Source organism: Anomaloglossus baeobatrachus, chromosome 5 (genome assembly GCF_048569485.1).
Source record: "Anomaloglossus baeobatrachus isolate aAnoBae1 chromosome 5, aAnoBae1.hap1, whole genome shotgun sequence".
NCBI lineage: Eukaryota > Metazoa > Chordata > Amphibia > Anura > Aromobatidae > Anomaloglossus > Anomaloglossus baeobatrachus.
The window spans coordinates 553,247,895-553,268,632 of record NC_134357.1 but is presented as its reverse complement, the minus strand read 5'-3'; the positions used below and the strand labels follow the sequence as shown (position 1 = coordinate 553,268,632).

The 20,738-nt window shown below is 52.9% G+C and overlaps 1 protein-coding gene and 1 long non-coding RNA gene across 3 annotated transcripts in view; one reads left to right on the top strand and one right to left on the bottom strand.

Moving 5' to 3' along the window:
* LOC142312236 (uncharacterized) overlaps positions 1-20,738 on the top strand; it is a 78,560-nt gene that overhangs the window by 44,711 nt on the left and 13,111 nt on the right. Inside the window, exons 1-3 of one of the 2 annotated variants that reach the window (XM_075351150.1) lie at positions 9,883-10,271; positions 10,355-10,452; positions 10,651-10,741. The exons of the other annotated variant lie outside the window; for it this stretch is intronic. Coding sequence (XP_075207265.1) covers positions 10,139-10,271; positions 10,355-10,452; positions 10,651-10,741 — 322 coding nt within the window. The 5' untranslated portion in view covers positions 9,883-10,138. Of the gene's footprint in view, positions 1-9,882; positions 10,272-10,354; positions 10,453-10,650; positions 10,742-20,738 lie in introns of those variants that run through there. 2 annotated transcript variants of the gene reach the window in all.
* Positions 2,549-9,174, bottom strand: LOC142312281 (uncharacterized). Its single transcript, XR_012754345.1, has 2 exons — positions 9,091-9,174; positions 2,549-3,083 (listed from the first exon to the last, which is right to left on the bottom strand). It is a non-coding gene; the product is annotated as an uncharacterized LOC142312281 (long non-coding RNA).

Genomic DNA, 20,738 nt, shown 5'->3' with positions numbered 1-20,738 from the left:
GGAGTAGCGAGGGGAGAGGTGGATTAAGCGGGCTGCAGAGTTTAGGATAGATTGGAGGGGTGCAAGAGTGTTGGAAGGTAGGCCAGAGAGCAGGAGGTTGCAGTAGTCGAGGCGGGAGATGATGAGGGCATGCACTAATGTTTTTGCAGATTCTTGGTTAAGGAAAGCACGGATCCGGGAGATATTTTTGAGTTGTAATTGGCATGAGTTGAAGAGGGCTTGGATGTGTGGCTTGAAGGATAGAGCAGAGTCGAGGGTCACTCCACGGCAACGAGCTTGCCGAGCAGGATAAGACCTTTAGTTGCAGGGCGCCCTTTGCAGATGTTTTTTTTCTTTCAACTCACTATTACAAACTTTGCTATGTAAGGTTTATTCCCTTTAAAGTGGTTATTTTATGAAATAAATCTATTCACAATGATGTACATGCTGCCATAATCACCATATAGGTGAAAATGTGTCTGACTGCAGCTTGTAATGTATTCCATGTAATAGGGCGGTCGTTCAATGCTTCATAACTTCTGTCAGGGCCATCAATCACTAGTGAGTAGTGTTATGCCAGGTAATAAAATGAAGAGCTAAGGCTGTGGTGCGGTCAGAGGCCGTTCTCATACCTCCTGTCCGTCTGCCACACATTACACACCGGCCAGGTAATACAATGAAGAGCTAAGGATGTGGTGCGGTAGAGGCCGTTCTCATACCTCCTGTCCATCTGCCACACATTACACACCGGCCAGGTAATATAATGAAGAGCTAAGGATGTAGTGCGGTCAGAGGCCGTTCTCATACCTCCTGTCCGTCTGCCACACATTACACACCGGCCAGGTAATATAACGAAGAGCTAAGGATGTGGTGCGGTCAGAGGCCGTTCTCACACCTCCTGTCCATCTGCCACACATTACACACCGGCCAGGTAATACAATGAAGAGCTAAGGATGTGGTGCGGTCAGAGGCCGTTCTTACACACCGGCCAGGTAAATATAATGAGGAGCTAAGGATGTGGTGCGGTCAGAGGCCGTTCTCACACCTCCTGTCCATCTGCCACACATTACACACCGGCCAGGTAATACAATGAAGAGCTAAGGATGTGGTGCGGTCAGAGGCCGTTCTTACACACCGGCCAGGTAATATAATGAGGAGCTGAGGATGTGGTGCGGTCAGAGGCCGTTCTCACACCTCCTGTCCATCTGCCACACATTACACACCGGCCAGGTAATATAATGAAGACCTAAGGATGTGGTGTGGTCAGAGGCCGTTCTCACACCTCCTGTCCGTCTGCCACACATTACACACCGGCCAGGTAATAACATGAAGAGCTAAGGATGTGGTGCGGTCAGAGGCCGTTCTCACACCTCCTGTCCGTCTGCCACACATTACACACCGGCCAGGTAATAACATGAAGAGCTAAGGATGTGGTGCGGTCAGAGGCCATTCTCTTACCTCCTGTCCATCTGCCACACATTACACACCGGCCAGGTAATATAATGAAGAGCTAAGGATGTGGTGCGGTCAGAGGCCGTTCTCACACCTCCTGTCCATCTGCCACACATTACACACCGGCCAGGTAATATAACGAAGAGCTGAGGATGTGGTGCGGTAGAGGCCGTTCTCACACCTCCTGTCCGTCTGCCACACATTACACATCGGCCACTGTCACAGGTCTGGGAAGTTAACGAACAGCAATTCCATCTTTAGGCCCTGTGCGCACGCTGCGTATTTTGCCACGTTTTTTGGTGGTTTGTTGCACAAAACTGTATGCATTGTCTTCCCCAGCAAAGTCTATGAGAACTCAGACAGGCTGTGCACACGTCGCTTCTTTGTTCCTTGCAGTTTTTGTGGAAGGAAAGAGCAGCAGCATGTCACTTCTTTCTGTGTTTTGGAGGACTGGCAGATCAATTCCCCGCTGACTCGGGTCATTGGGGGATTGATCCCCGGTGTCTGGTCAGATGCTGGTCCCCATAAAAAGTCTATGGGGACCAGAATCCGGCACAAAGGGGTAGGAGCAAGCACTTCATACTCACCGATCACCGGCGCGGCTGTCACACTGCTCCTGCGGCCTCTCATTCTTCTTCTTCCTGGGCCGCTCATTAAGCTCATACATATTCACGGCTTCCCCTGCCCACTGGTGGCTGTGATTGGTTGCAGTCAGATGCACCCCCACACTGACTGACAGCTGTCTGACTGCAACCAATCACAGCCGCCGGTGCGTCTATATTGTACAGTAAAATAACAGCATGCAGTCCCCTCAATTTTGATACCCAGCTAAGGTAAAGCCTCACAACTGGTGGCTGGTATTCTCAGACTGGGGAGGCCTATGGTTATTAGGCTGCCCCCCCCCCCAGCCTAAAAATATCAGCCTGCAGCCTCCCGGATCGCTGCATCCATTAGATGTGACAATCCCAGCACTTTACCTGGATCATCTTGATTGCCCTGGTGTGATGGTAATCGGGGTAATAAGGAGTTAATAGCAGCCCATAGCTGCCACTAAGTCCTAAATTAGTGATGGTAGCATCTATGAGACCCCATAGAAGAGAGGAAATCCTGCAACCGCTTAATTAAAAGAAACTTTATTAGACAGTGGGAAAAAAAGGACACCCTGTCCATCACCGCGTCTCACACAGATGACTGCTCTTACATGACAATATCAAAGTGAATGCGGCCACTTATAAAACCCACACAACCTCTGAGGGGGGGGGACAAACACCGTCACCGAATCATCAAATCACCAAGACACCAGCAAATGACAACTTACAATGATAGAAGATTACAAGAAGCATCAATACAAACATTATATAAGTACACCCCATATAATAGACAGCACAGAGAGAATATATAAGTACACCCCATATAATACACAGTACAGGGAATATACAAGTACACCCCATATAATAGACAGTACAGAGAATATACACAGAGAAGCATCAATACAAACATTATATAAGTACACCCCATATAATACACAGTGCAGAGAATGTATACACAGAGATATCCTCTTATGTCACTTGTGGGATTCTCTCCAATAGATGAAACCTTCATATTCAGTGGATGAGGAAGAATTCTCTGTGGAGCCGATATTGCCCCGAACTCTATAAAGAAAAATGACCAATAATTAGTAATAATAATAATAATAATAATAATAATAATAATAATAATAATAATAATAATGCCACAAATTCCCATAAACTGTGTATAATGAATGCGCTGATAATCACCTGCTAATAAACACATCAGTATCAGTCACAGATCATTGTGGAATTCAGCCCTTTGTGATCTCTGGCTCCAGCTTTAATATCCAATGGGCTTCCCTTATATACAGTGACCGCTCCAATCCCCTCCTCCTGGATCTATCCCCCGCTCCATGCCTCTAACGGGAAAAGACAACAGGGACGCCGGGTGCTGCTCTGCGACTCCCCCACAGACAGAGCATTGCATTCCTCCCCACCCTTCCCCCAGGCAGAGCATCGCACCCTCTCTCCCCCCCCTTCCCCCAGGCAGAGCATCGCACCCTCTCTCTCCCCCCCTTCCCCCAGGCAGAGCATCGCACCCTCTCTCTCTCCCCCCCTTCCCCCAGGCAGAGCATCGCACCCTCTCTCTCTCCCCCCCTTCCCCCAGGCAGAGCATCGCACCCTCTCTCTCTCCCCCCCTTCCCCCAGGCAGAGCATCGCACCCTCTCTCTCTCCCCCCTTCACCCAGGCAGAGCATCGCACCCTCTCTCTCCCCCCCCTTCCCCCAGGCAGAGCATCGCACCCTCTCTCCCCCCCCCCCCCCCTTCCCCCAGGCAGAGCATCGCACCCTCTCTCTCTCCCCCCCCCCCTTCCCCCCAGGCAGAGCATCGCACCCTCTCTCCCCCCCCCCCTTCCCCCAGGCAGAGCATCGCACCCTCTCTCTCCCCCCTTCCCACAGGCAGAGCATCGCACCCTCTCTCTCCCCCTTCCCCCAGGCAGAGCATCGCACCCTCTCTCTCCCCCCCCCCCCTTCCCCCAGGCAGAGCATCGCACCCTCTCTCTCCCCCCCCCCCCCTTCCCCCAGGCAGAGCATCGCACCCTCTCTCTCTCTCCCCCCCTTCCCCCAGGCAGAGCATCGCACCCTCTCTCTCTCCCCCCCTTCCCCCAGGCAGAGCATCGCACCCTCTCTCTCTCCCCCCCTTCCCCCAGGCAGAGCATCGCACCCTCTCTCCCCCCCCCTTCCCCCAGGCAGAGCATCGCACCCTCTCTCCCCCCCCCTTCCCCCAGGCAGAGCATCGCACCCTCTCTCCCCCCCCCCCTTCCCCCAGGCAGAGCATCGCACCCTCTCCCCCCCCACCTTCCCCCAGGCAGAGCATCGCACCCTCTCTCCCCCCCCCCCACCTTCCCCCAGGCAGAGCATCGCACCCTCTCTCTCCCCCCCCCCCACCTTCCCCCAGGCAGAGCATCGCACCCTCTCTCTCCCCCCCCCCACCTTCCCCCCAGGCAGAGCATCGCACCCTCTCTCTCTCTCTCCCCCTTCCCCCAGGCAGAGCATCGCACCCTCTCTCTCTCTCCCCCTTCCCCCAGGCAGAGCATCGCACCCTCTCTCTCCCCCCTTCCCACAGGCAGAGCATCGCACCCTCTCTCTCCCCCCTTCCCACAGGCAGAGCATCGCACCCTCTCTCTCCCCCTTCCCACAGGCAGAGCATCGCACCCTCTCTCTCCCCCTTCCCACAGGCAGAGCATCGCACCCTCTCTCTCCCCCTTCCCACAGGCAGAGCATCGCACCCTCTCTCTCCCCCTTCCCACAGGCAGAGCATCGCACCCTCTCTCTCCCCCTTCCCACAGGCAGAGCATCGCACCCTCTCTCTCCCCCTTCCCACAGGCAGAGCATCGCACCCTCTCTCTCCCCCTTCCCACAGGCAGAGCATCGCACCCTCTCTCTCCCCCTTCCCACAGGCAGAGCATCGCACCCTCTCTCTCCCCCTTCCCACAGGCAGAGCATCGCACCCTCTCTCTCCCCCTTCCCACAGGCAGAGCATCGCACCCTCTCTCTCCCCCTTCCCACAGGCAGAGCATCGCACCCTCTCTCTCCCCCTTCCCACAGGCAGAGCATCGCACCCTCTCTCTCCCCCTTCCCACAGGCAGAGCATCGCACCCTCTCTCTCCCCCTTCCCACAGGCAGAGCATCGCACCCTCTCTCTCCCCCTTCCCACAGGCAGAGCATCGCACCCTCTCTCTCCCCCTTCCCACAGGCAGAGCATCGCACCCTCTCTCTCCCCCTTCCCACAGGCAGAGCATCGCACCCTCTCTCTCCCCCCTTTCCCACAGGCAGAGCATCGCACCCTCTCTCTCCCCCTTCCCACAGGCAGAGCATCGCACCCTCTCTCTCCCCCTTCCCACAGGCAGAGCATCGCACCCTCTCTCTCCCCCTTCCCACAGGCAGAGCATCGCACCCTCTCTCTCCCCCTTCCCACAGGCAGAGCATCGCACCCTCTCTCTCCCCCTTCCCACAGGCAGAGCATCGCACCCTCTCTCTCCCCCTTTCCCACAGGCAGAGCATCGCACCCTCTCTCTCCCCCTTCCCACAGGCAGAGCATCGCACCCTCTCTCTCCCCCTTCCCACAGGCAGAGCATCGCACCCTCTCTCTCCCCCTTCCCACAGGCAGAGCATCGCACCCTCTCTCTCCCCCTTCCCACAGGCAGAGCATCGCACCCTCTCTCTCCCCCTTCCCACAGGCAGAGCATCGCACCCTCTCTCTCCCCCTTCCCACAGGCAGAGCATCGCACCCTCTCTCTCCCCCTTCCCACAGGCAGAGCATCGCACCCTCTCTCTCCCCCTTCCCACAGGCAGAGCATCGCACCCTCTCTCTCCCCCTTCCCACAGGCAGAGCATCGCACCCTCTCTCTCCCCCTTCCCACAGGCAGAGCATCGCACCCTCTCTCTCCCCCTTCCCACAGGCAGAGCATCGCACCCTCTCTCTCCCCCTTCCCACAGGCAGAGCATCGCACCCTCTCTCTCCCCCTTCCCACAGGCAGAGCATCGCACCCTCTCTCTCCCCCTTCCCACAGGCAGAGCATCGCACCCTCTCTCTCCCCCTTCCCACAGGCAGAGCATCGCACCCTCTCTCTCCCCCTTCCCACAGGCAGAGCATCGCACCCTCTCTCTCCCCCTTCCCACAGGCAGAGCATCGCACCCTCTCTCTCCCCCTTCCCACAGGCAGAGCATCGCACCCTCTCTCTCCCCCTTCCCACAGGCAGAGCATCGCACCCTCTCTCTCCCCCTTCCCACAGGCAGAGCATCGCACCCTCTCTCTCCCCCTTCCCACAGGCAGAGCATCGCACCCTCTCTCTCCCCCCTTCCCACAGGCAGAGCATCGCACCCTCTCTCTCCCCCTTCCCACAGGCAGAGCATCGCACCCTCTCTCTCCCCCTTCCCACAGGCAGAGCATCGCACCCTCTCTCTCCCCCTTCCCACAGGCAGAGCATCGCACCCTCTCTCTCCCCCTTCCCACAGGCAGAGCATCGCACCCTCTCTCTCCCCCTTCCCACAGGCAGAGCATCGCACCCTCTCTCTCCCCCTTCCCACAGGCAGAGCATCGCACCCTCTCTCTCCCCCTTCCCACAGGCAGAGCATCGCACCCTCTCTCTCCCCCTTCCCACAGGCAGAGCATCGCACCCTCTCTCTCCCCCTTCCCACAGGCAGAGCATCGCACCCTCTCTCTCCCCCTTCCCACAGGCAGAGCATCGCACCCTCTCTCTCCCCCTTCCCACAGGCAGAGCATCGCACCCTCTCTCTCCCCCCTTCCCACAGGCAGAGCATCGCACCCTCTCTCTCCCCCTTCCCACAGGCAGAGCATCGCACCCTCTCTCTCCCCCTTCCCACAGGCAGAGCATCGCACCCTCTCTCTCCCCCTTCCCACAGGCAGAGCATCGCACCCTCCTCTCTCCCCCCTTCCCACAGGCAGAGCATCGCACCCTCTCTCTCCCCCTTCCCACAGGCAGAGCATCGCACCCTCTCTCTCCCCCCTTCCCACAGGCAGAGCATCGCACCCTCTCTCTCCCCCTTCCCACAGGCAGAGCATCGCACCCTCTCTCTCCCCCTTCCCACAGGCAGAGCATCGCACCCTCTCTCTCCCCCTTCCCACAGGCAGAGCATCGCACCCTCTCTCTCCCCCTTCCCACAGGCAGAGCATCGCACCCTCTCTCTCCCCCTTCCCCACAGGCAGAGCATCGCACCCTCTCTCTCCCCCTTCCCACAGGCAGAGCATCGCACCCTCTCTCTCCCCCTTCCCCACAGGCAGAGCATCGCACCCTCTCTCTCCCCCTTCCCACAGGCAGAGCATCGCACCCTCTCTCTCCCCCTTCCCACAGGCAGAGCATCGCACCCTCTCTCTCCCCCTTCCCACAGGCAGAGCATCGCACCCTCTCTCTCCCCCTTCCCACAGGCAGAGCATCGCACCCTCTCTCTCCCCCTTCCCACAGGCAGAGCATCGCACCCTCTCTCTCCCCCTTCCCACAGGCAGAGCATCGCACCCTCTCTCTCCCCCTTCCCACAGGCAGAGCATCGCACCCTCTCTCTCCCCCCTTCCCACAGGCAGAGCATCGCACCCTCTCTCTCCCCCTTCCCACAGGCAGAGCATCGCACCCTCTCTCTCCCCCTTCCCACAGGCAGAGCATCGCACCCTCTCTCTCCCCCCTTCCCACAGGCAGAGCATCGCACCCTCTCTCTCCCCCTTCCCACAGGCAGAGCATCGCACCCTCTCTCTCCCCCTTCCCACAGGCAGAGCATCGCACCCTCTCTCTCCCCCCCTTCCCACAGGCAGAGCATCGCACCCTCTCTCTCCCCCCCTTCCCACAGGCAGAGCATCGCACCCTCTCTCTCCCCCTTCCCACGGTCAGAGCATCGCACCCTCTCTCCCCCTTCCCACAGGCAGAGCATCGCACCCTCTCTCTCCCCCTTCCCACAGGCAGAGCATCGCACTCTCTCTCTCCCCCTTCCCACAGGCAGAGCATCGCACTCTCTCTCCCCCTTCCCACAGGCAGAGCATCGCACTCTCTCTCTCCCCCTTCCCACAGGCAGAGCATCGCACTCTCTCTCTCCCCCTTCCCACAGGCAGAGCATCGCACCCTCTCTCTCTCCCCCCTTTCCCACAGGCAGAGCATCGCACCCTCTCTCTCTCCCCCCCTTTCCCACAGGCAGAGCATCGCACCCTCTCTCTCTCCCCCCTTTCCCACAGGCAGAGCATCGCACCCTCTCTCTCTCCCCCCTTTCCCACAGGCAGAGCATCGCACCCTCTCTCTCTCCCCCCTTTCCCACAGGCAGAGCATCGCACCCTCTCTCTCTCCCCCCTTTCCCACAGGCAGAGCATCGCACCCTCTCTCTCTCCCCCTTCCCACAGGCAGAGCATCGCACCCTCTCTCTCCCCCTTCCCACAGGCAGAGCATCGCACTCTCTCTCTCCCCCTTCCCACAGGCAGAGCATCGCACTCTCTCTCTCCCCCTTCCCACAGGCAGAGCATCGCACTCTCTCTCTCCCCCTTCCCACAGGCAGAGCATCGCACCCTCTCTCTCTCCCTTCCCACAGGCAGAGCATCGCACCCTCTCTCTCTCCCTTCCCACAGGCAGAGCATCGCACCCTCTCTCTCCCCCTTCCCACAGGCAGAGCATCGCACCCTCTCTCTCTCCCCCCTTTCCCACAGGCAGAGCATCGCACCCTCTCTCTCTCTCCCCCTTCCCACAGGCAGAGCATCGCAACCCTCTCTCCCCCTTCCCACAGGCAGAGCATCGCACCCTCTCTCTCCCCCTTCCCACAGGCAGAGCATCGCACCCTCTCTCTCCCCCTTCCCACAGGCAGAGCATCGCACCCTCTCTCTCCCCCTTCCCACAGGCAGAGCATCGCACCCTCTCTCCCCCCCCTTCCCACAGGCAGAGCATCGCACCCTCTCTCTCCCCCTTCCCACAGGCAGAGCATCGCACCCTCTCTCTCTCCTCCCCACAGGCAGAGCATCGCACCCTCTCTCTCCCCCTTCCCACGGTCAGAGCATCGCACTTACTGCTACACACTATTGCACCCAGAGACGGTGACCTACAATCCCTTTTTATTTCCCCCTGAGGCTCATACATGATAAGCTCCATCAGATATTACCTCCTGTTATATCACACACCTCGGGGTAGAAAAACAGCAAAAACAGGGAAGATGGGAAACATCCTGCTGCTTGTACCGCAACTGCGCACTGACTGCCGGGAACTACAGGCTCCTCCCACACAAGAGGCCGGTCACATGGGTGTGACGTCAGCAGAGGTCCTTCTGGCCACTGGGATCTAGACTCTACCATATATCTAGTGTGCGGCTCTGCAGGAGGAGGTGTGTGGAGATTCCCCATTACTGGGGCAGGGGCATTAACCCCTTCAGCTCTGTGAGACTATTTGGGGTGGGGGAGGTTCCTCTCTGCTCCTCAGATATAATGGCGGCGGCTCTATCGTCTCGGTCACATACGTTCTGCTGATATTCCGGCCTCTGCACTGGGAAATGTCGTCTCCATCTTGTTCTATTCTCAGGGTTTTCCCTATAGTGAAGGAGATTTCTTGTATCTCCAGTAATTGTATTATTACAGCGGATTGTTTATGATGTTACATCGTCACATCTTCTCCCCATTCAGGTCCCTACAATATCGGATCCTCTCAGTGGAGATCTTCTATAGAAGAGAATTCTCCTGATTGCCCCGTGAAGGATGGATATGGACAGGGACAAGATGGCGGAGAGGATATTACACCTCACCCTAGAGATCCTCTTCCGGCTTACTGGAGAGGTGAGAGATTCTGATGACGTCACATTACACCATTCTTATCTATGGGAATAACAGATGGACAGAACTGGAGAGGTGAGGACCACTGGAAATGTCTGGAGTGAGAATTTCTTAACTGTGTCTCTCCATAACCAGGATTACACAGTAGTGAAGAAGACCTCTAGTGAGCGCTGTCAGGCCCCTGTGTCTGAGGGATGGGGAAGACCCCTGAGCCCAATCACGGGGCCTCCACCTCACCCCCCGATACATGAGGACATCAATGACCAGAAGATCCTAGAACTCACCTACAAGATGATTGAGCTGCTGACTGGAGAGGTGACACTGCTGGGAATGCTGGGACATTATACAGTAACGCTATGAAGGGATCGGGGGTGACGGTATCATTGTATGTGTCAGGTTCCTATAAGGTGTCAGGATGTCACCGTCTATTTCTCCATGGAGGAGTGGGAGTATTTAGAAGGACACAAAGATCTGTACAAGGACGTCATGATGGAGGTTCCCCAGCCCCTCACATCACCAGGTAATAGACAGGACTAAATACACACGGCCTATAATTATCTGTATGTAAGGAATGAATTCAGTCCCTGTATGTGTCTCCTCCAGGTCTATCCAGTAAGAGGACAACACCAGAGAGATGTTTACAGTCCTGTGGGAGAAGAGGACGGGGACAAGAAGCTCCCGATATTCCTCAGGATCATCAGGTAGATGGAGAGAAGGTGCCATGAAATCTCCCTATGATGTGTAGACGCGCTGTGAAGGTCTTGTGCTCAGTCTTGTTTTATCCTCCAGTATTATATGTGTTATACTTGTGTAATGAGAGCGGTGGAGATGGCAGGATTAGAGCTGATCATAGATGGGACTTCTCCATCTGTCTGTGACTTCTACAATATTTGTTTCAGGGTGAAGACCTGCCCTATATTAATACTACAGAGACATATGTGAGGGGTGATGAGCGGAGTAAAGAGGAGATTCCTACAGATAATCGCCCAGGTGAGTAGTGACCACTAAATGCAGAGAAGTCACAGATTTTTCTCAGGCACCGGCTGTGGCTGCTTTATCAGGGTTGTAGTCCTGCCATATCAAATGGTCACCATTCTGCTGCTAGACCATCACATGCTCCTCCACCCAAAACTGTCCCCATTATTTTGGGCATTGGATGTGTTGGAGTGAGATCTGTATCAGCCAGATCTTACAGGTAGGATCTATTCCATCCACTAAAATTAGAAGATGTTAACCCTTAGCTGCCCAGATCTCTATTCTGTAAATCCAAATGACAGTGTATGTAGAATGTGAAGACAACTTAGAAAATCACGAGAAGAAGAATCTAATCTGTATGGTGGACCCTTAAGAGAAAGCGGAGGGTAATGTTGCTGGTGACGTCCTAGATTCTTAGTTTGGTGCCGTGTTCACCAGGTGAATAACGATTGATTGCTCTCAGGGGCAGAAACAAAATAATAATCTTGTAGTTGATCTAAGTCAGTGATGGCTAACCTGTGACACGTGGTGACACGCTGAGCCATTTTTGCTGACACGCGCGGCAAGGGCATGCTGCCGCATCCCGATCTATATGACAGGCTGCGGCCACCGGTGATTTAACTAGAACTGCATGTGCGGCCTCCGAAAAGATGGTCCTGGGGGCCGCACATGCATTTTTAGTTGAATCACCAGCGGCCGGAGCTTGTATTATAGATTGGGATGCGGCCTCTGGTAATTTGTGCTCTGTACCTTTTTAATCAGGGTCCTGAGTGAGGTGTACTTATATACCACGCAGTACGTTACACTCCTCTCTCAAACACACAGGCTGTCTGAGTTTCTTGCCATCTGCAGGCACCCTAACGATCGTGGCCCTATGCCGAGGGCTGCAGCCATTTGTGGTTTTTTTTTTGATCGCCGCCACCAAGCTCAGGAACTCTCTGCAGAGCCTCACCAATGGCAATCATCGGTCAATCAGAGGCCAACAGGTGACATCATTGTATGAAGTTACCTGCTGGCCTCTGATTGGCCGGCGTCTGCCATTGATCCTGTTGCCACACATCACCAATCTTTTGAAGTAAAGCGAAGATGGCTGCGGCTCTCGGCATAGGGCCAAAATCATCAGGGGTCCTGTGGGCCACAAGGCACAGGAAAAAGAACACAGAGGAAATGGAGGACAGGTGAGATAAATAGGGGACTTTACTACAGGATGAGGCATTGCTAAAAGAAGGGTACAAGGATGGGCACAAGAATGGACACATTACTACAGGGGACAAGGATGGACACATTACTACAGGGGACAAGATGGGTTCATTACTACGGGGGACAAGATTGTCACGTTATTACAGGATGGGGACAAGAATGGGGCACAAATTACTACACTAGACAATATGTGCTAATTACTACAGGCAACAATATGGGCACATTACTACAGGGGACAGGATGCACTTATTACTATAAGGGACAAGGATTGGGCACATTACTACAGGGGACAAGGATGGGGCACATCACTACAGTGGATGAGATGGGCACATTACTATAGGGGACAAGGATGGGAGCATTACTACAGGGGATGAGATGGGCACATTACTACAGGGTAACTGTAACATATGAGGGAGGTTAGGATTATCCCACAGTGGGTACACGGAGGTCGGGCAGCCCACACACACGATTTCCACAATGTAATTAGAAAAAAAAAAAGGATAATAATTAACACAAAGTTCTGATATTTTTACCTTCAAGAGGCTGAAAAATATTTTCTCTGAATTCTACAAATGTCCAAGAACTTGTACTGGAGCCGTCCATTGTTGAGTCCAAGAGGCCAGAAAATAAATGTGTAATACTTCTTCTAGAATCTCATATGACAGAAAATATTGGCCCCTACAATAGTTTGGATTGCCGAGAGCCCCCGAGTCACATACTCTAATTACTCCAGATGTGTCACCTCTAGTTACTAAATCACTGACGGTGAAGGCTGTGGGGGTGGAGGGCGATCATTTTAGTAGATGTGTTATTGTCTATAGTCACAGTTTTCTCTATAGTAGTTAGTACCAAAGCCGCTCTTATTTCATGGCTTTCCACTGCAGCCAGTTTTCTGCTCCTATCCAGGCCCCATTTCTCCAATCTGACATCTGTCACTTTACATGATAACACCTTTGTAATGCTGAATCTGATCCCAGTGTCTGACATTTTTTTTCTGTGGCATAGTCTACTTTATCTTAGCTGTAATGTGAGGTTGATTTGTTTTCCGTTTATTTAAAAACAAAACAAAACAAAAAAAAAACCCTGAAATTCAAAAAATATGTAAAAGAATTAGAAGTGATCAAACATTGCATTTGACGCCCTTTCAAACAAATAGTGATGCCACAACATATAGTCCGTAAATAGCATTTACCATATTCTACTTTAGTCGAAATGACTATTTTGACCCCACAGGCAGTCTCTGGAAATTGACATGCAGTGGATATTGCAGAGTTAAAATTGCCAATATGCCATTTTAGTGCCCAGTTTATGCTCCATGAGACACGCAAAATGTAATTGTGATGCAGTTTGTTGCAATGCCAAACATGTAGACACTAACAGTGTGTGGGCCACTACAAGGCTGAGAAGCATCGAGGATTTTTGGCTTTGGGATTTTGCTGGATTGGATTATGAAGCCATATCTCTTTATAATCATGAGTCTTTCAGCTACAACCATTGTGGAAACCCTCCATTTTTCCACTGACTGAGAAGCAGTTTTGTATAATTTTGTCCTACAAAATATTATTTGGTGGCTTATTATTACAATATACGGGAGGCAAAATGAACAAAGAGGTTGAACATCATGGTCTACTGGTTCCTGTTCTGAGGTCTAGTCTTAGGCGGGGTTTGCACACTACGACATCGCAGCCCGATGCTGCGATGCCGAGTGCGATAGTGCCCGCCCCCGTCGCAGCAGCGATATGTGGTGATAGCTGGCGTAGCGAAAGTTATCGCTACGCCAGCTTCACACACACACTCACCTGCCGTGCGACGTCCCTGTGGCCGGCGACCCGCCTCCTTGTTAAGGGGGCGGGTCGTGCGGCGTCACTGCGACGTCACACGGCAGCCGGCCAACCAGAGCGGAGGGGCGGAGATGAGCAGGATGTAAACATCCTGCCCACCTCCTTCCTTCCGCATATCCTACGGAAGCCGCAGTGAGGCCGGTAGGAGACGTTCCTCGCTCCTGCGACTTCACACACAGCGATGTGTGCTGCCGCAGGAGCGAGGAACAACATCGGACCGTCGCGTCAGCGTAATCATGGATTACGCCGACGCTGCACCGATGATACGATTACGACGCTTTTGCGCTCGTTAATCGTATCATCCAGCCTTTACACACTGCGATGTCGCATGCGATGCCGGAAGTGCGTCATTTTCAATTTGACCCCCACCGACATCGCACCTGCGATGTCGCAGTGTGCAAAGTGCCCCTTAGACTGTAAACGGGTTTTGTTTTAGTAAATAATTACAATTTATATAACTTGCAATTTTTTTAGCTATGTTATGCTTGTGGGTGCGAGCAGGAGAGGACCTACTGGGTCACATGACTGGCTCAACCTGTAGGGGCATAACTAAGCGACTACCTCATCTTCACTAGGTTCTCTGATGGTAAGGATAGGCCTGTGCTGGTAGCTACCCTCCAGGTGCTACATAAAGGAGTCCAGGTACTGCGACAGATGGCCCCAGGGGTCAAGGATAGGATACTGACAGTGTCTAATGTGGTTGGGTGGAGACTGGACGGCTGGTGTAGGCATGTTCAGTAGATATGGCTGATGCAACAGCTGCAGCAGATATTCCAGGTCTGGCAGGCACAGCTGGTTTAGATAGATAGATTGATGTAACAAGTACGGTAGGCCAAGCTGGTATAGATAGATGTAGCAGGTCCACCGGGTACAGCGGATACTAGGATACTGACATATGTTGGCACACAAAGCATAAGACTCAGCAAATGGAACGTGACCTGACAACTAGCAACGCGTCTGTAAGGATAGACCACATTGTCTAGGCACCTCTAATAGGGAGAGGATGCCTTAAATACCTAGTGCCTCCAGGTCTGGGCATGCTGGCCCTTTAAAAATAAGTGCAATCGCTGTAAGAGTGCTCCCAGGAGACCTGCAAAAAATCTCTTCAGGAGACAAGGGCCATTAATATTCTCATTTGGCTCCCATGTTCTTTCCTCAGGACCAAACCCCTTCCAATCAACCAAAAGAGGGTTTTACCTTTTCACCTTTTTCATGGTAATGATTACTTTTTCCCTCAAAGACATCTTCCGCACTCACCGGTGAAGGCAGGTAACCAGAATTTTTTTAAGTAGCGGTTCAGGACAACAGTCGTGAGGACAAGACCCATGGAAGGAGTTGGGGATCCACAAGGAGGCCGGAAGCTTCAGCTTATAGCACACGGTATTGAATTTTTTTAAACACCTAGAAGGGACCAATAAAGCAGGGCCCAACTTGTAAGAAGTCATCTTGAGGCAGACATATCTAAAAGAGAGCCACATCTTGTCTCTGGGATAGAACAAAGGAGGATCCAACCATCTCTTATCCGCATGCCATTTCATGATAAGAACATCAACTGCCAGGTTGACAGAGGTAATAGGCACATGGAGAGTGATTTTGGGCTGCTGTCTTTATAGCATGAGGAATGGAGAATTAGCAGATGATTCACTCACATGATTATTATAGGAGAATCTTGACTCAATTGCTGTGGTGTTCGTTGAAGAGCTACAGGAAATTTCTCAGGACCCGGTAAACCCGCTCCACTTGGCCGTTTGGCTCTGGATGGTAGGCCGATGAGAAGTTCAAAGTGACATCTAGCAGCTTTCAGGTAGCCCTCCAGAAACAAGATGTAAATTGGACTCCTCTGTCGGACATAATGTGGAGAGTAAGGCCATTCAGATTTGCTGGATGAAGGGCTCGGCGAGCACAGGAGCAGAAGGAAGACTGGACAATGGAGTGAAGTGGGAAACCTTAGAGAACATGGTCTACTACTACCCACATGATGGGTCAACCAAAGGACACCAACAGGGCGGTGATTAAGTCCATAGCTATGTGTTGCCAAGGAGCAGATAGCACAGATCTAGGTAGTAGTCACCCAGCTTCTTAGGGGTCTTATTGCGGGCACACGAGGGACAGGCTGAGATAAATTCCACAACATTTTTACTCAGCATTGGCCACACGTAGTGCTGTGAGATGAGCAGAGTTGTCTTCTTCTGACTGGCGTGACTGGCCAACTTAGTGCAGTGACCCCACTGCAACACACTCTTCCTATCCACCTCCGCCATGAACTTCTTTCCAGGTAGTATCCAAGACATGCTTACTGGAGCTACCATGAGCATCTTGAAGGGCTCAATCATGAAGTGAGGCGCTTCCTCCTTGTCGGCCGACAGAATGACCTGGAGAGTGCATTGCAGTGACATTCTTGCCAGCCAGAAATGTAGAACAAAGTCAAAGTGGGTAAAGAACAGGGACCATCAGGCTTGGCGCAGATTCAGCCTCTGAGCCGACTGTAGATTGGCCAAGTTTTTGTTGTCACTGTAGATGACAACGGGATGCTTCTGACAGTAGGTATTGCCACATCTCCAGAGACCTCTTCATCTCCAACAATTCTCAGGTTAGAAATCAGTAGTTGCACTTAGGAACAGAAAAAGCCTTGGGTAAGAAGCTGCAGGTAGAGATGGGCAGATCCGGACTGTAAAAGGCCAGATCTGCGTGATTTTAAAGTTTCTTGTGTGCCGGGCCTGGAATATTTAATCTGGCACTCGAGAAATTTAAAAAAAAAAAAAAAAAGGAATAACAAAAAAAATAAGAATGAAACGAGCGCTTCATACTTACCTAGGCTCCGTTGCAGCTGTACACAGCTGTCACGTGGTTGGACGCTGCTCCAGCGGCCTCCGCTCATTATTGCTTGTCCACGTCTGACTGGCCTTTGTGATTGGTTGCAGTCAAACGTGCCCCCAGCCTGTGTGACCGCGTCTGACTGCAATCAGTTATCGCGCATCGCGGCTCATTGATTCTCTGCAGTCACACCGAGCAGTCATGGTGTAACGCCCGTCCCTGCCAGGTCCCGAGGGGGGAGCTCTTCCTCTCATCTGCACCAGTCCAGTCCTAGCGTGGCTCCCACGCATGCCCTCGCTCCTTGCCTCCGGCGGCGGCGTCTTTCCCCTCACCTGCCCCGTGGCTTTGCTCCTGATTCAGGTCCTGCTGTGGTTCCCTCTCACTCCTGGGTCGTGCACTCTGCTCCAGAGTCTGCTGCGGCTTCTTCCTGCTTCCAAGCCACCTGCAGATCTGCAGTAAGTGATCTTAGGCCACGCACGAGGCCACGTCCCCTTTCTTAAAGTGGTAGCGTCCCATTACCTGGAAGTAAGCTCAGAGGTCACCTGTTACTTAAAGGGTATTTAAGTTCGCCTTCCCTGACAGAAGGCGCCTGAGCAAACCTGCTTATAGTGCGTTGCTAGTAACCAGGCCCCTTTGTGCTATTGTATTGTATCTTTGCACCTGCTACCCATTCCTAACCTTTGTCTCATCCTAGTGCCATACCTGCTGTGAATGCCACACCTGTGTCATTCCCGTGCCATACCTGCTGTGGATGCCACACCTGTGCCATTCCCGTGCCATACCTGCTGTGGACGCCACACCTGTGCCCCACACCTGGGTCATGCCTGCTGTGACGACGCATCAGTACCATCTCTATTGTGCCTCATCAGGAAACACCGGAATCGATGTCTAAAAGACTGTACTTGGTCTTAAAGAGACTATCGCTTCTGGTCCCTGGCTGCCGTGCATTTAGGCCCTTTGGGGAAAGCACCACACAGTCCCTGTATAGAGGTTCGCTGCTGGTCGCTTCTTCAGGGGAGTCCGGTGCATGGTCCAGTGGGTCCACCCCCGGATGCTCGTCGCCCCTTGGTGAGCGTAACACATGGTCTATGGTCAGTCGCTCTGACTGGGATGTAGCAGAGCTGGAATTGATGTGGGACCTTGTGTGTATTACGTCTGACCTGCAGGGTGTTTAGGGGGTTAATAAAGGGGTGAAAGAGGGTGCTTTTTGTATTTTATTCCAAATAAAGCATTATTTCGGTGTTTGTGTTTATTACTTTCACTTACAGATTAGTGATGAAGGGTGTTTCAGATACCTGCCATCAATAACCTAGGGCTTAGTGACAGCTGTGGGCTGTTATTAATCACTCATTATCCCGACTACCACCACACCAGGGCAACAAGAAGAGTGTGGTAAAGCTCCGGGCTTGTCGCATCTAGTGGATGCGACAATCCTGGACGGCTGAAGATTACTATTTTTAGGCTGGGTGGGCGGCCAATAACTGTGGCGCTCCCCAGTCTGAGAATACCAACCCCCAGCTGTCAAGCTTTATCTTGGCTTGGTATCAAAATTGGAGGAACCGCACTTTGTTTTGTTTTGTTTTTTCTTGTTTTTTTTAAATATTGATGCGGTTCCTCTTATTTTGACACACAGCCAAGATGAGTGCAGGGCTGGGGCTGCAGCCTGTGGCCGTGGTTTTATTTGTGTTGGTATCAAAATATGGGGGGACCCTACGCCAATTTTTTTTTTTTTTTTTTTTTTTTTAACTATACGGGTAGAGTTACACTGACGTACTGTATGACTCGCACGAGTGTAAAACAATGCTGCAGCTCACATCTTTAAGTTTTACCTCAGCCCTAATCTGACTGAGGAAAAAAATCGCAGCATGCTGCGATTGTGGCTGGTGTTAAGGGCACTTTACACACAGCATCACTAGCGATGTCGCTGGTGAAAGCACCCGCCCCCGTCGGTTGTGCGTCACGGGCAAATCGCTGCCCGTGGCGCACAACATCGCTAACAGCCGTCATACGTACTTACCTGCCTAGCGACGTCGCTGTTGTCGGCGAACCGCCTCCTTTCTAAGGGGGCGGTCCGTGCGGCGTCACTAAGCGGCCGCCCAATTGAAGCGGAGGGGCAGAGATGAGCGGCCGTAACATCCCGCCCACCTCCTTCCTTCCTCATTGCCGGCGGCCGCAGGAACGGTGATGTTTCTCGTTCCTGCGGTGTCACACATAGCGATGTGTGCTGTCGCAGGAACGACTACCAACATCGTACCTGCAGCAGCAACGATATTTGAGATTAGAACGTGTCAACGTTCAACGATATGGTGAGTATTTTTGATCTTTAACGGTCCTGCATTTCACACGCAACGACGTCGCTAACGAGGCCGGATGTGCGTTACGAATTCCGTGACACCAACGACATCTCGTTAGCAATGTCGCTGCGTGTAAAGCGGCCTTTACACTTACATGTGACTCGCGCGAGTATTAAGTGGCATCACCCGGCCTTCCACTCTCCGGACACGAGCATGCAGCTGCATAGATATACATGCAGATGCAGGCTCTTGTCCAGAGAGTGGCAGGCTGTGCCGGGTGATGCGACTTAATACTCGCGCGAGTCACACGCAAGTGTAACACCGGCCTGTCTGCGAGTCTCCTATCACTTGCACCCATACAAGTCTGTGGGTGCGAGATAAACATCGGACTGCACTCGGATGTTATTCAAATGCAATACGATATATGCACAGGCTGACAATGGATTGCAGGATCGGGTCACAGTCACATGGCACTCGGACCACCCTCGCAGCAGAGCCTGTGCTGAGGGTCATTAGCATATTGCATCCGGTGCTCTCTGATCTCAGCCTGCGATATAGACAACCATAGTGCCTGTGAATGAAAGCAGTCAGCTGACACTCAGTGTGGAAGGCGCAGCTGACCGCAACCAATCACAGGCACCGGTGGGCGGGGAAAGCAGTGTGTATTCAAAGAAGACTGCTCTGGAAGTGAATGAGAGACCTGGAAGCAGCTTGCCGCTATGACATCGCATGGGTGAGTACACCGCACCCTCTCCTATCTCCTCATCCCTTTTACCAACATGTTTAATCTCCGGTTTCGGATCCCCAAAGACTTATACGGGAACCGGATTCCGGATTGGAACTGGGTTTAAAAAAAAAAAAAAAAGGTAACAGGCACCCACCGGTCCCGGTTTTCTTTGAGTCCGCCCACCTCTAGCCGTAGCTTACCTTCTTACCAAAACCCAACTTCTGCGTGAGGACCGCACCAGCTCTGGAGGATGCAGCATCCACGAAGGAGAACTTTCTGTTAATCTCCGGTCTATGGGAATGGGAATCTGATACCGATCTATAATGGCCTATTGTATGACGTCAGGGGAACCGGAGTCCAGATAGATAGGCCAACTTAGTGAATCGGGCACTGCCACAGGATCCGGACACAGATATGGATCAAGATGGAGAAGACTTGCTCTCACCCAGGGTAAACTTTGCTACGGACACTGAGCTTTAGAGTTTCCCCGTTTCAAAGGACCGAAACAGATTAGGTGAGTAGGATCTCCGCAGTAGGAGCATCCCTCTTTTGTGCAATGGTTTACCTGACGAGGCTGTGCCAGGTTCACACAAACTATTTCCATGGGCTCAGGGAGAGCAACGGGAATCGCGGATCATGGCATGATTGGTCTCTAGAAGGTAGGGGCCAGGAACAACAATTTCCACTCATGGTTCACTTCTCCTGGAGTGTTCTTGGAACCTGATGTCTATGCTTATAGCCAGTGATACCAGGTCATCCAGGGAAGAAGGCAGATCACGGTCAGCCAGTTCATTCTTGATCCTTCCATACAGATCCTCCCAGAATGCAGCCACCAGCGCCTCATTATTCTAGCCTAGCTTGGAGGACAAGGTGCGGAAATGGATGGCATACTGACAAACAGTGAGAATTCCATGGCAAAAACTAAGGAGTGAAGATGCTGTAGAGGATACTCGACCCAGTTTTGTAGTTTGCAGGACCAGGATAACAGGATCACTTCTCTCCTATAATGGATTGATCCAATCAAGAGCCTCACCGGTCATGTGTTTCATCATAAGGGCGACTTTGGTTCTGTCCAAAACAAACTGATGAGAGAAAAGTTCAAAGTGCAAAGGGCACTCGTTTATGAATTCCCTGCA